Here is a 14,977-nt window from a genome sequence, read left to right as displayed (position 1 = left end):
GCTGAAAGGCTCATTTTCCAGTCAGAGACGGACTGGACAGGTCTTGGCAGGAGACACAGTTCCTCCGATGCACTCAGTCCAATCCAATATGCTTAAAAAAAAAGCAACTTCCCCCACATCGTTTTCACTTTGTCGAGTCTTCTTGACAAAATGTGTGCAGTTTTCAGTCTTTCATTTGCAGTTTTTCCACATCTAAAGCTGTGGAGGATAAGCTTGCTTTTCCTGTTTACTTGAGAGGTGAGAATGTGTCTCATGTGCCTGGGCTGTCAGCTCGGCTCTGTCAACAGCTCCATGGGTCCGATCGCTGATGTGCAATAGCTGATGCAGCCTCAGCTTCTCGCTCTCCGAGAGCAGCCTCCAGACAAATTTCACCTCTGGCTTCTCGCTGCCTCCTGCAGCGTATTCCTGTCACATGATGAGGAATTGTAGGTCTGAGCACCAAGACCCTGTGTCTCGCTCTGCCAGTTAGAAATGACTTTAAAACAGCAGAGGCGTCAGAGGAGAGGCTCGGGGCCTCTCACTGACCTGCTGTTACTGGAGCTGCAGACGGAAGAGATGGAACTGAGATGGTTTTTTTGTTCTTAATACCGCTGATATATCTTTTATGGATCCACACTTCAAAGCAAAGTGTTAAATATGGGAAGACAGTGAATCTCCCAGATCAAATCTCATGACAAAAGAAACAGATCCTGCGACTCTGTCATCTCCAGAGTCAAACTGCTGGCAAAGCAAAAAACTTTAAAAGGCTCCTGGGTGAACCTTCGAGTCAGTAATCTATAATATCAGTTTTTTCCCATTGATGATCGATTGAACAGTGGAGGACTTTCTGCCACGCATGAGAGGAGTCCATTAAGGAGTTGCACCATTGGTCGATTTTTATTATAGAAGTGATCTCCACGCACCCGGGCCGTTCCATATCAGTATTTATGGGCAGTAAACAACAAGAAATGCACACTTCTGCTCCAATCTGCTTTCAAACTGCAAACTCCATGTTCTGCTCCTTGCTTGAAAAAGGTCTAGTACTGAAACGTTGCATAATAAATTCTGCAAGTTGGCCATGTGTGCGGGAACTCTTCTTTTTCGGCTCCTATAGCTAAAACGTCAGGTTGATTCAGATGCAGTGTGCTGGTCATACTGTACTGGGCTGCACCAGATGGGTATAGTTAAAGGGATAGTTCAACATTTTGGCAAATTGGCCCATTGCCATAATCCCTATAGTCATAGCAGTAGGTTTGTTACCTTTAATTGTCGGTGCAGGCTATTTTTAGAACGGCGGAGCAGAGCCGCGCACTGCTCTTGGTTTCCCTCCATCAAACTCATCAAATACACAGTCCAACAACTCTGGTGGACAAGTTGTGACCTGCACATTCATCACGCTATGAGATAATAATGGAACGTTACGAGACGGAGTTGTTTTCGAGGTAAATTCATGTAAAACATGAATGCGCGTTCCCGTCGGGGGCAGTTTTTCAGCAAGCAGTCTCTGCATTTGCTGCATACCTGTCTTTATCTTTCATTTTCTATGTAAATTGTTAATTTCTTTTCTCCTATCTCTTTTTTTTATCTTATGAATTTATTGTATTGTTATGTATTATCTTTTTTACTTGGAAGACCACCGCTGTTGTGGTATTTTCATAGACCTTTTTGGGCTTCTTCCTCGCCTGCGCAATGTTTAATTTCATCATTTTCCTTGATTTTATATAATGTGCAAATAAACTAAACTTCCAGAATAAAGACCGGTTGTCGGTAAGATTTAGTGCCCTAAAGCAGCAGTCCATGTTTCTCGCAAGACAGGATAGCGGACACCAGGCCAGAGACGCTAATCTTGCAAAGTGGAATGCAGAGAGCCTCCATTCTCCCTGTAACAAGTCATTTAATTTATCACAATTACTCCGAAGCTGTTAAAATAGGGCAATAATCTTGCATAGTTCACGTGACTTGTGTCTTCTCCCAGCAATATCATATCTTGCATTAAAATCTAGGAACTTCCGAGCACAAACAGCCTTTTGCTGCTCTGGAACTAAAAGGGAAATTCAACAGCAATGAGGAATAAAAGTTTTTTTTTCTTTTTTTCCTCATTCATTTCAGCTGCTGAAATCCCCCCAGTCACAGATCCTCTTCTCTTAGCTCCGAGCTATCTCCGAGCCATTGTTGAAGTGCATAATAGTCGTCTGTGTGCCTTTTCAGTTCTGCTTATTCTGAGCAGCAGGTCACCAGCGCTTTCATTACAGTATGTACAATGCAAATGACAGGAGAGTGAATGGTGGTGGGTGTTTGAAACGGGACTGCGGGGAGGGGAGGGAGGGGGGTTGCCACCATTAACCCACCCCCACCCCCACTCCCACCCCTTCTCTCCTGAAGCGTCTCCAGTCCTGACTGTGAGGATGTGAGCGCGCGGGGAGAAGCTGCAGACACCTGGCGCGCTTCCCGGAGCCTTTCATGTGGTGTTGGGAAACCGTCCTCTCCACCGACCGGCTCTTTCAGCAAACAGCGGGACGTGCCAGCGACACAATACGTCCCCGCACAGCCTGAGTCTCACACCGTCCTGGCACTCGCGGCCGCTCGTAATGTGTGATCAAGAAGTGATAACAACACACTGTCCAGGAGCCTCCGCCGCCCAGGCTTTATTGCAAAAAAAATTGCAGAGAGGTACACGCTCATCAAATTCAATTCAGTCAAACACAAAGCATTGAAAAGGAAGAGTAAACACACAGACTTGGCTTTCAAACTAATTTATGCATCAGCAGTTTCATTATAAGGAAACTACAATGGGCTCCAGAGAAGGTGGGGTGAGAAATTAGCTCGCACTAATAACAGATATTGAAGGTTATTAAAAGTCACTCCCACTCTGAGAGGCCAAGAGGAGGGAAGGGGCTTCTTTTTTTTCCACGCTCTGCTTCCATACAATCCAATCGTGTGTCATTGTGTGTGGAGGCCTGAGGGAGCCACGGCCAGCCCTATTATCAGCCAGGTTATCAGCTGTTATAATTGCCCTCCCACTAACCGCAAAAATGGAGACTGAGGATTATGATTAAGGTGAAATGAAAAGGGCAGAATAACAGACCTGGGATCTGACAGCACGGAGGTGGTGTTGTATGTGTGCGAGTGCCAACGTCGCATTAGAGAAAGTACTTACACACTCCTAGATAGCAGTAGTAGATGTAGCTTGGCTCCTGCTTAGAGCTGGTGATGGTCTCAGACTGACCCCCATGTAATAAATGGGGGGGGCACATGGATCTATAGTACATATAATAAATATTCTTACTGCAACGCGTTAAATACATTTCCAAGCAGATGTGTATGCAAATGGCTCTGCTCAAACTAATGATGTTTTTACACTACAGTCCACTTTTAATACTTTTCTTTCCATGACATTAACTTGTGCTGAATAAAATAATTTTATTCTCAAAAGAAACAATCCCTATTATGTCCTCCTTGAACTCCCTGAAAATTTGTCTCTGTTATTATTATTATGTTTTTGAATTACTTTTATTATCACTTTTACTATTATTTTTACTAATTTATTTTCTATTTATTTATCTTCCCCTGTCAGGCTTCAGTGTCTGTATTCTGTGCATGGTTGCTGGTGCTATGTTTTAGGTTGTCTCTGTTGCATCTGCTTTGCAAGAAAAAGTGCAAGAAAAACATGTCTAAAAAAAGAAAAGAAAAGAAACAATCCCCTTTTAATGTGTCCTGCAGTTCACAGTAATCTTCCTGGTAACGACCAAAACCACTGAAAAAACTCACAAAAGAGTAAGTGGGCCTTTCACTGGCTTCATTTTCTGATGTGTTAAAAACTGTTAAAAATGAAGACATAACGGTCCAGACAAAATACTGGAGCCTGAACCTCTCTATCTGAGTCCTGCCACAGGTAAACAAAGTAAAACCACACCTCTGAATGGGTGGCTAGTAGTGCAAAACAATTTGAGAGCCACCAGATTTTATCACGCCGTACTGGTAGCCAAAGAGAAGATCTTTCATAACATATGTACTGGATTTAACAACACAATCTGCCGTGTAATTTAGAAAAACATTTAGAAAAGGAGACCTGAGTGATGAGGAACTACTGTAGCAGTGCCACTGTCAACCTGACACACCAAACAGGAAATTACAACAACTTCATATTTTAGTGCACAAAGACGAGGGCTGGGGTCAATCACGTCTTTTCTTTCCTTTTTTTTTCAGTGGCCTGATGCGGCACCATATCTGCTCCAGGGTGGGAACAAAAAAAGAAAAAAAGAAAGAAAGAAAAAACACACACACACACACACACCTCATGACCTTTAATGGTCCACAGGCACACTGACTGTCTGTATTCCTCCTGACACATGCCCTGACAGCAGTTTAATTACTTACAGCAAAGTGCAGTGTCTGCCACCGTCAGCCTGACATAGCTGTGGCAGGTTAGCAACATTTAGCACCTTAAGCTAATGATTACGGTTCAGTGTGTTCAGTGTGTGTGCTTGTGCGGCAAACCATCCTGTCACCGATGCCAGCGGAAAACAGGAACCACTACTGACTCAAGACGATATAGCAGTTAAATTAGGAAAAAGACCAATTATTAGAGACTATTAGAGGCAATGACGCACAATGGGTGGATTCAAGATAATTTACTTTATTTTAACTGAAACCTCCAGATTATAGTGTGGTCTTTGTGTATAGTAATTGTGGACTTTATCAATCAGAAGCTTTAAACATAGTAGCTGAATGGACATACACCACCAATCAAAAGTTTGGACACACCTTCTCATTCAATGGCCTTCCTTTATGTTTTATTACTTTCTATATTGTAAATTCATACTTAAGACATCAAAACTATGGGATTTTATATAGGTTCATTAGCTTTAATTGTCGGTGCAAGCTATTTTTAGAACAGCGGAGCAGAGCCGCAAGCTGCTCAGAGCTACGCTACAGAGGCTTTATTGGTTTTCCTCATCAAAGTCATCAAATACACAATCCAACAACTCCAAAACGCTCTGGTGGACAAGTTGTGACCTGCACATTCACCACGCTATGAGATAATAACAGAACGTTACGAGACAAGAGTTACAAGAGTTGTTTTCGAGGTAAATTCATGCAAGACCGCTGATGCGCAGTGAGCAGTCTCTGTATTTACCTCAAAAACAACTATATCTCGTAATGTTCCATTATTATCTCATAGCGTGGTGAATGTGCGGGTCACAACTTATCCACCAGAGCGTTTTGGAGTTGTTGGATTGTCTATCTGATGAGTTTGATGAGGGAAACCAAGAAATCCCATGTGCCTCCGTAGCGTAGCTCTGAGCAGCTCACGGCTCTGCTCCAACGATCTAAAAACAGCTTGCACTGACAATTAAAGGTAACGAACCTACTCCTAAAACTATAGGGATTATGGCAATGGACCAATTTGCCAAAATGTTGAATTATCCTTTTAAGAAAGGTTTAGGAATTATTATCTTGTGTGCATGTGCATGTTCAGGTGCAACTGTACCCACAAACCCCGGCGTGCTGACTCACCAAAGTCTTCTCAGGCTCCTGTTGGGACTCAGAGGAGGACTCCATGGTCAGGTCAAACCAGAGTCAGGCCCGTCAGCGCCGCTCCGACAACTGCATATCTGTCAGGAGGAGAGGCAGTGTGTTACCACAACAGGACAACATGGCAGCCTTCATCAGGCTGGAAAAGCTTTCTTCGAAAATTGGAAGAGCGCTGAAATTCCCAGGGTGCACTTTAATCTCATGTGGGTTGCGTTACTTTGCAAGATTGGACTTCTTTGCAACATCATGCCTACTCATCTATTGCATTTCTGAAGAAACAGGCTGCACTGTGACGCAGACGTACAACACACACACACACACACACACACACACACACACACACACACACACACACACACACACACACACACACACACACACACACACACACACACACACACACACACACACACACACACACACAGTCTCCCCCTCCTGCTGTAGAAGCAGCAGACGCCTTCTCACTATCCCCTACTGTCTTTTCCCACCCAAACAAAAGGTGTTGTAGCTCCAGGGCTTTAGTAAACAGATTGTTTCTAATGCAAGCAGAGGATCAGCCAGTCTGTCAGCTCCCTTTCCCAAGAGTCTTGGAAATTCATTCTTTAAATCTCTCTTTCCCCTGTCTGCCCCCAGCTCCTCTCCCTATAGAAATGTTGGAGCATGACACTGTTTTTAACCTTTATCTATCCGGGGAGGGTTTCTGCCAGCTGCCACTTACCCAGTTCACTGGACCAGAGCGAGAGGACACCTGTTGTCGGTCTCTTTACGGAGCCACAGGAATGTGACCAAACTGCCCCTCTTGTATATGTGAGGCAGGGGTGTTACAAGAAAAGGTTCAGAGCAGGTCTTGTGCTTTGGTCTCCTTCTTAAAACCTGATTCTGATTTAACACCTGAAAACACTCCATTCTGCAGAGCAGCAGCATTAAGTACGGTGTGGAAACTGTTGCTTGTGTGGATGTCAAAAATTCTAGTTAATCGACATAATCCCTTGGTGCAAGCTGTTTTTAGATCGGCGGGGCAGAGACGCGAGCTGCAAGGGACTTTCGCGTTTCCCTCAAACTAAATACACAATCCAACAACTCCAAAACACTCTCATGGACAAGTTGTGCACATTCACCACGCTATGAAATAATAATGTATACTTATGTAACATTTCGACACAAAAAACAACTTTGTCTCGTAATGTTACATTATTACAACTTGTCCACGAGAGCGTTTTGGAGTTGCTGGATTGTGTATTTGATGAGTTTGATGAGGGAAAGGCGAAAGTACCGCGTGCCATGCAGAACTCACGTCTCTGCCCCGCCGATCTAAAAACAGCTTGCACCGACAATTAAAGGTAACCTACTGCTATGACTATAGGGATTATGGCAATGGGCGAATTTGCCAAAAATGTTGAACCATCCCTTTAATATCGGATCGTTGCAACCCTGAATGTGAGTGTGACTGGTTTTCTATTGCCCTGTGATAGACTGACAACATGTTGAGGGTTGTGGGCTGGGAGAGGCTCCGGTCCCTGGTGACCCTAACAGGATGAGCAGCACGGCTAATGGATGGATGTTCAGGTGGAACAGTTGAGCCCTGGCCTCTGCCTCCGGTCCACACTGACCACATGACAATTATAAATGTTGTGCAGGCCGACTCTGGCATGCACTGGCTCAGGTTGTACATTAACAACAAACATTAATAACACTTGGAAAAACTCTTCAGACTGTGTATTTACTCAACCGTCTGGCCACAGGTTCACACAGGGATAACAAGAACATACACGAAATCGGATTCTGCTCAGTCAACTGAAACAAAACAAAATAAACCCCCCCAAGCCCAAAAACAAACTACACACTTCCCGATAAAAGATAAAACTCTGATCCAAAAACTGAAAGGGTTTACCCAACAACCAATTATCAAAACTTCACAGTTGCATCCTAAAACAAATGGGAGAATGAAGCAAACAGAGGCCGTCTGTCCACATCAGCTGGCCACGCTCCACATCTGTTCACCACCACACTCACTGCTGCACATCACCTGTTTGTTCTTTGCCTCATGTGCGCACAGTAAGACACAGGCTTAACCCCAGTGTCCGCAGCAGTGACACAACTGTCAGCAAGTCCTTGAAATGACTTCGCGATCAAGTGGGGCCATCTGTTAATTACACTCGCTGCTTTACTGGAGATTATTTTGTACGGAGCAGCTGCCGACCAACACGTGCTTGTCCTGAAAATGCTTTCAAGATTACAGGGCGGGCAGCCACTTATGCTGATTGCTGTTTTTGCTGTTTTTTTGTTTTTTTTTCTAAGGCTACTATGGCCCCACCTGAGATTACACCTGATCAGCCTATCAGAAGCCAGGAGGAAGCTGTGATGAGGTGACGGTGTATTGACCCGACGCTGCAGATCCAGGGATTGTTTGCAGAATAACACGATGCCTCATTAAACAGGTGTACGCACGCTGATGAGCTACAGCGTCGACTCGTGACCGGTGTGCAGCTGCACCGCCACGCGCTGTGTGTTGTGACACATTCCTCCCATAACCGTAAAATGTGACGCGACTTGTGACACAGCAGACCTTCTGTTGACGTGGAGCAGATGGAGTCGCCTCCACGGCCCTTATGTATCAATGAAGCGCCGGTTTGTGGGTTTTTATCTCCTCAGATCGATGCAGGTAGCTGCTCGTCATCACTGCTGACTGGGAGATGCTCCAAACATGTCATCTGGCCAGGTTATGAGAGCAGTTATGAGAGCATGCCCATATGCAGTAAATAATCATTTGTCACCTTATAGCTGCAACAATTCATTGATTAATCGAACAATAATGGATTATTAAATCAATTGTCAGCTATTGATAATGGAATAATCAGTTTGAGTAGTTTTTTTTTAAGAAAAAAAAGTCAAAATTCTCTGATTTCAGCTTCTTAAATGTGAATATTTCTGGTTTCTTTGTTCCTTTATGACAATAAACTGAGAATCTCTTCGAGGACGTCATCTTCTGGTTTGGGAAACACTGACATTTTTCAGCATTTTTTTTTACATTTTATTGACCAAACAGTTCTAATCAATTAATCGCTTAAACAATCAACAGATTAATCAATAATGAAAATAATGGTTAGTTGCAGCCCTAGTTCCCCTGTTTCATGCCATATCTCCACTGACCTATCTAATAAAGACAAAAATGCCCAAAAAATAACTGAAAAAAAAAGGTAAGCATGATTAGGACATGGTCTCTTAGCAACAGGCAGGTCAGCCTATGCTCTGCCACAAGACAGCGTGTACTGGCCACCAAACATGTCCCTCTTTCTTTTCTTTTTTTTCCATTGTTGTATTAGCCAGGAGTGCAGCAGGGTCATGTAAGGTTAAGCTGGTGATAAGAAGACTATGTGCATCTTTATTCAGAGTTTATGGTAATAATGCAGTGGTTAAGTGGTTGAAAAAAATGAAAAACAACTGTTTAAAAGCAGATGGAAATGGACAAAGACACTTCATGCCTGTGGACGTCTTTAAAGTGGCTACATCATGATTTTGTCCTCTGACTCTGTCCTCTGTGCTGATGCTTCTGCTGCTTGTCCAAACTCTCCCACATCAGAATCTACTGCAAAACATCACATATTATAGATAAGTGCCTCACACAACCTTCAAGTCATATGACCAACACTATTATTTCAATAACTGAGCTGATCCAAAGGTAACACTGTACAACTCTCAGGGAGAGAGTGAGTTTAGCTTTACCTACTGGCACAGTGTTTCTCTTTGTTACCTGCCAATAACAGCCTCAGCCCGCTGACTCTGGCTTCAGCGGTCGATATGTGAAACAAAGCCCAATGTGTTTAGTCACCCTGCAAATAAAGGTTAAACGTAAACCATTTGATTTACCAATTGTCCTTTATTCACCGTGCTGAGAACAGTAATTTGAGCATGAGCTCGTCCAAACCGGTCAGAGCTCTGAACGGCGACATAAAACGCCTCCTAAGAACAGGGAACGGCCGTTTAATGTTCAGAGCATGAAATCCACAGAAAAAAAAACAGGGTGCAACAGTGGGATGAGGTTGTATTGTACAGAGAAGCAGCAGAATAACACTGTGAATGATGAAATAGTGCAGGTGCTGTTCTGTATTGATTGTAGTGTGAGGTAGAGACGGGCCCGATCACGTTTTGTTGCTGTTGATACCGATCATCGATAAGTGAGACTGACGGATTCACGTCTGATATTGATCATTCTGGCCTGCTGTGCAGATCCCACACACATTGTTGAAGTTGTTTTGTTTTGGTGGTCAGTTGTGTTGGTCACATTTTCTTAATGACAACATCAATGACATTGGCAGCTGATCAATCTGGCCATCCCTTACTATCCTACACTAGGGCTCTTGGATTTTGCCCAACTTTTTTTAAATGGACCAGGGGCCGTATTCACAAAGCCTTTTATCTTACCGCTAGGAGTGCTCCTAACTCGCACTAAAAGTTTTTACGTAGGAGTTTTTTCTTAAAAGCTATTCACAAAGCCGCTGAGACCTACTCTTACTAAGGATAAATCACTAAGAGCACACTAAGAGTGACGCCCCTGGTGACGCCCCGTTGCTATGGATTACGTCAATTCTCGTGCACGAATTTGAGGCGCTCAACACGGTGATTGGTTGTTGAGTGCCGTCGGCGCTGTCGGCTCACATCAGCATGACTGCATCGCAGCGGTCGCAGTCACCTCGGTCCGACTGTTGTGACGCCGATATTGGACAGTCCGTCACCGTCACTACTCCCGTTTTATAGCGAAAATGTTGTAGATGACCAAAAAAAAAAAAAAAAAAAACACCGACAAAAAGGCACTTTGGGCATCAAAGGGCAAAGGGGCAGGTGCTCCAGCACCCCCCTCTGCAGCAATTCGCAGTCCTCCATACATTTGCCTGGCTGCAGCCATTTGCGATTCTTTGTGAATAGGTCTTACTGAGTTAGGAGTCCTCACGAGGACTTCTAAGCTCTCCCAGACTTAGGAGCTACTTTTAGGCATAAAATACTTTGTGAATTACTCTTATTTTAAAAAACTAGGAGTCCTAAATTTAAGACTGACACGCCCACTTTTTTTAGGAGTTGCTCCTAAATTCGGCCCTTAGGAGCTACTTTTAACCTTAAGATTCTTTGTGAATACGGCCCCTGGAGTCTAATAATAAAGTCTATCTATCTATCTATCTATCTATCTATCTATCTATCTATCTATCTATCTATCTATCTATCTATCTATCTATCAGGGCTGGGACGATATGCTTTTCTCCCGATTTGATTCTTCTACGATTTTTTGGATGGCGATTCGATTTAAATTGCGATTCTATCATATTGCCGATTCTCTCGATTTTTTGTCTGCATTTTTAACATTTATCTGCACACAAATACTGTAGGAGCCTATAAATTAACATACTCCATTATAAAGTGAACTTAAACCCTTTTCAAAACCTGGGGCCGTATTCACAAAGCATTTTATCTTACCGCTAGGAGTGCTCCTAACTCGCACTAAAAGTTTTTACGTAGGAGTTTTTTCTTAAAAGCTATTCACAAAGCCGCTGAGACCTACTCTTACTAAGGATAAATCACTAAGAGCAAACTAAGAGTCACGCCCCTGGTGACGCCCCGTTGCTATGGATTACGTCAATTCTCGTGCACGAATTCGAGGCGCTCAACACGGTGATTGGTTGTTGAGTGCCGGCGGCGCCCCCCCTCCCCTCCCTCCTCCTTCTCCTCCTCCTTCTCCTCCTCCTCGCCGACGGCCGCTCCGCTCCACTTTTTTTTTATTTATTTGCCGTCAGGTCCGACGGGGCTTTTTAGATTGCTTCGAGTCCAAACCACTGTCTCTGCTGCCGAGTTGGGCTCTGAACTTTCTGTCTGTCTCTCTGCCATCTGCATCTTTCTGCTACAGTTTTTGTCGCGTCTCACTTTCACTTTCTGCAGTGTGACGCTGTGCAAATGCAATGAGGGTCAGTGCGTCCACTCGCAAAGCAGCCGCTGGTTTTTTTTCTTCCCACATTTTAATATTAATTTTCACATTCGTTGACAGCCCTATATGGTGATCATAATAATGATGAGAAAAGAAAATGCATTACCCACATTTGTGGCCAAAGCAGGATTTGAACCCAGACTAACAATAAGTTTAGTTTACTGGGGGAGCAGCCTTATCACGTGAGCTATTACTACTAACAGATTTGTGTGTCTAGCGCACCCAGCAACTTTTAAAAAATATTTTTGGCTCACATCAGCATGACTGCATCGCAGCAGTCGCAGTTACCTCGGTCCGACCGTTGTGACGCCTATATTGGACAGTCCGTCACCGTCACTACTCCCGTTTTATAGCGAAAATGTTGTAGATGACCCCAAAAAAAAAAAAAAAAAAAAACACCGACAAAAAGGCACGTTGGGCATCAAAGGGCAAAGGGGCAGGTGCTCCAGCACCCCCCTCTGCAGCAATTCGCAGTCCTCCATACATTTGCCTGGCTGCAGCCATTTGCGATTCTTTGTGAATAGGTCTTACTGAGTTAGGAGTCCTCACGAGGACTTTTAAGCTCTCCCAGACTTAGGAGCTACTTTTAGGCATAAAATACTTTGTGAATTACTCTTATTTTAAAAAACTAGGAGTCCTAAATTTAAGACTGACACACCCACTTTTTTTAGGAGTTGCTCCTAAATTCGGACCTTAGGAGCTACTTTTAGCCTTAAGATTCTTTGTGAATACGGCCCCTGGACTCTCTGTAAAAAAGGCGAACAATGCACATTGCACAAAAAAGAAAAAAAAAAGAATTCCCCCCCCCAAAAAAATCGATTTAAAAATCGTCCATCCATCCATCCATCCATCCATCCATCCATCCAAAGACTGCCTTCCACTGATTGGCCAGAAAGTTGTTGCTGGAACAGGCCTATGCCTATCCTACACTATTGATATAAATAAAGTGAGGAAAGCTGCATCTCTCCCAAACAGTTTGACAGTAGGTTTATGAGAGAGACAAACAGACAGACAGACAGACAGAGGACAAGAGGACAGGACGACATCCTGACAGTAAGACGCTCACTAAAGCCGTCGTCCTCCCCCGCTCCGTCATTCATCCTGCTAATGTAACGCTCCGGCGCTCCGACTCGCCTCTCCCGGCTCCAGCCGGCACACACACTTCATCTAAACCTTGGCTCTCAAGGACCCGTCACACTGAGACAGATGCTTTCCACTCTCTCTCAAGCCCAGCTTTAGCAATCAGCTCATGACTCAGCCCGGAGCAGCAGTCACACAGCTGAGGTGAGAAATAAGAGGGGGAATTAAAATAAATAAATAAATAAAAAATAACAGGGCCTGGCTGGAACAATGGGGAATGTTATGTTTTGTCACAGTTTGTGGGAAGTCGACTTATTTATTTATTTTTTTGGTACGGTTTTCATCCCACTGACCAAAGTCACGTTAGCTTTGAAGGTGACCTCTGTTTGCAGCTGCCTCTGTGAAGATAAAGCTACAATTAGTTTTTTCTGAATAAAATCTCTCAATGTCTACTTTGGTGATGCCTTCAATGACTTTTCCTCTAGCACCAGCAGCAGCAGCAGCACAAATATTTCTTATCTACAGTATTACTTTGCTATGACCAGTTCCATGCACACTAAGTGACAGATGATCCCCAGTAGCTATAGCTGTGTTTGTGTTAAGTGCTAATTAGGAAATATCAAAGCTCTCAAGACGTGTTTTAAATTATGTAAAAACATTCACATAATTCATATTTTCTGTGGCAAAACAAAGATAAACTGTAGTTGAGAGCACATCTACTCCAGAGAATTGAGGCTGTGTTCAAAATCACTCACTACCTCCTGTTCAGTCCACTGTACACTGAGTCCTAATGCATAGGATTATTATATATACACTGTATTTCAGGAGTGTCAAACTCAATCACACAAGAGCCTAAATGTAAAGCACTACATATATTGATACAATGTACCGAATCCGATTTGTTGTCGACAGAGCAGCAGATAGGGCTTGGCGCTTGTCGATCTATTGCTTGGTCATGACCATACAGAAGCTGTATGATGGGATTCTTCGTGTGAGTATGTGAGCGCTATACAGGCGGGCCATTAATAATAGAAATATGAAAGTATCTCGCGGGCCAGATCTGGCCCCCAGGGCCTTGAGTTTGACATGTGTGGCCTATATAGTGCTAAACAATCATGCATTATTCTTGTGCTTAAACAGAAAACTGATGGGGATTATGACACTTAAAGGGATAGTTCAACATTTTTGGCAAATTGGCCCATTGCCATAATCCCTATAGTTTTAGGAGTAGGTTTGTTACCTTTAATTGTCGGTGCAAGCTATTTTTTGAACGGCGGAGCAGAGCCATGAGCTGCGAGGATGGTTAGAGAAGACATTACAGACTGAGCCTCAGACATGTTAGCATTTACTGTACTCAATTATGCAGATCCACAAGTAGAACTGTGGACTCTTAACTTTCTTTTTTATAGTCTAATCATTACCACACACTTTTTCTAAATCAACACCAAACACTAGTCATAGGGGCATGCTGGAGTCTTCACTTTCCAAACAAAGGACAAGCCAGTGACAGACAATCTTCTCTGCTGTGGCTCTATTGTGTTCACTGTCTCCTACACTTCACTGACACTCTGCCCCTCCACACACGCTGCTACATAACAATCTGTTTTAGTTGTAGCGCAGCTGCCTGTGAGCTAAGAGCTGTGAATCACTGCCAAAGATAGAGGGCGAACGCACCGGGAATCCTAAACTAGTGGCTTGGCAGTGGCCCCAAAAGCAGGGCTACAATCAGACTGAGGGGTTTTTCCACAGAGCCAGAAGATAACAGGGAACCTCTGGGAATTATTTCACTAAGACCTGAACAAGCAGAGTATAACGTGTGTTTTCAGCTCAGACTCCAATGCAACAGCACAAACACCAGGTATGTGACTGAGTGGCATTGGCTTTCCTCCTCATTGGATTTAACGAATGAGTAAATGGACAGATCGCACGGTGCCAAGCAGCACAAGTCTGTGTGATAGGATCAACCACTGATGGACACAATGCTGTTTTGACTCCTCTTTGTTCTGCATCATTTAACAGACAAAGGATGTAGGTGGTGAATGTGGTTTTATGACACAATGCACACAGGTCTGACCCGTGTAAAGGTCTATGTGTGCCGGGCGATGGAGCCGTCACGCATCAATCAGTCGATTAGATCGCTCCACACAGACAAACTTTCCGATTGTAAATCATCACTTTGTTCATGAGTTTCACCCACTGGCACAAGCAACAAGTCATCAATCAATCAGGGCAGGGGACCTAAAGCTAACAGGACGTCATGGATGAAAAAATAATAATCATGGAGGGGGGAAATCGTGATATTTTATGATACAACACACCCATTCTACAAGAACACAAACTGAGAGTAAAAAAACAAACAAAAAAAACAGGACCTGACAGAAAATCTACCTCAGAAAGACAAAGTTATCTGTT

At 43.7% G+C, this 14,977-nt stretch overlaps 1 protein-coding gene across 2 annotated transcripts in view; it reads right to left on the bottom strand.

Annotated features, from left to right (window-relative positions):
- osbpl8 (oxysterol binding protein-like 8) overlaps positions 1 to 14,977 on the bottom strand; it is a 115,202-nt gene that overhangs the window by 75,954 nt on the left and 24,271 nt on the right. For both annotated transcript variants that reach the window (XM_083999999.1, XM_084000000.1), the window contains exon 2: positions 5,497 to 5,594. In XM_083999999.1, the coding sequence (XP_083856125.1) occupies positions 5,497 to 5,541 (45 nt within the window). In that variant the 5' untranslated portion in view covers positions 5,542 to 5,594. The remainder of the gene's footprint in view (positions 1 to 5,496; positions 5,595 to 14,977) is intronic.

This window comes from Trachurus trachurus, assembly GCF_905171665.1.
Source record: "Trachurus trachurus genome assembly, chromosome: 23".
In the NCBI taxonomy this organism is placed as follows: Eukaryota; Metazoa; Chordata; class Actinopteri; order Carangiformes; family Carangidae; genus Trachurus; species Trachurus trachurus.
Note: the sequence above shows the minus strand (reverse complement) of the source record. Positions and strands in the feature narration are given on the sequence as shown.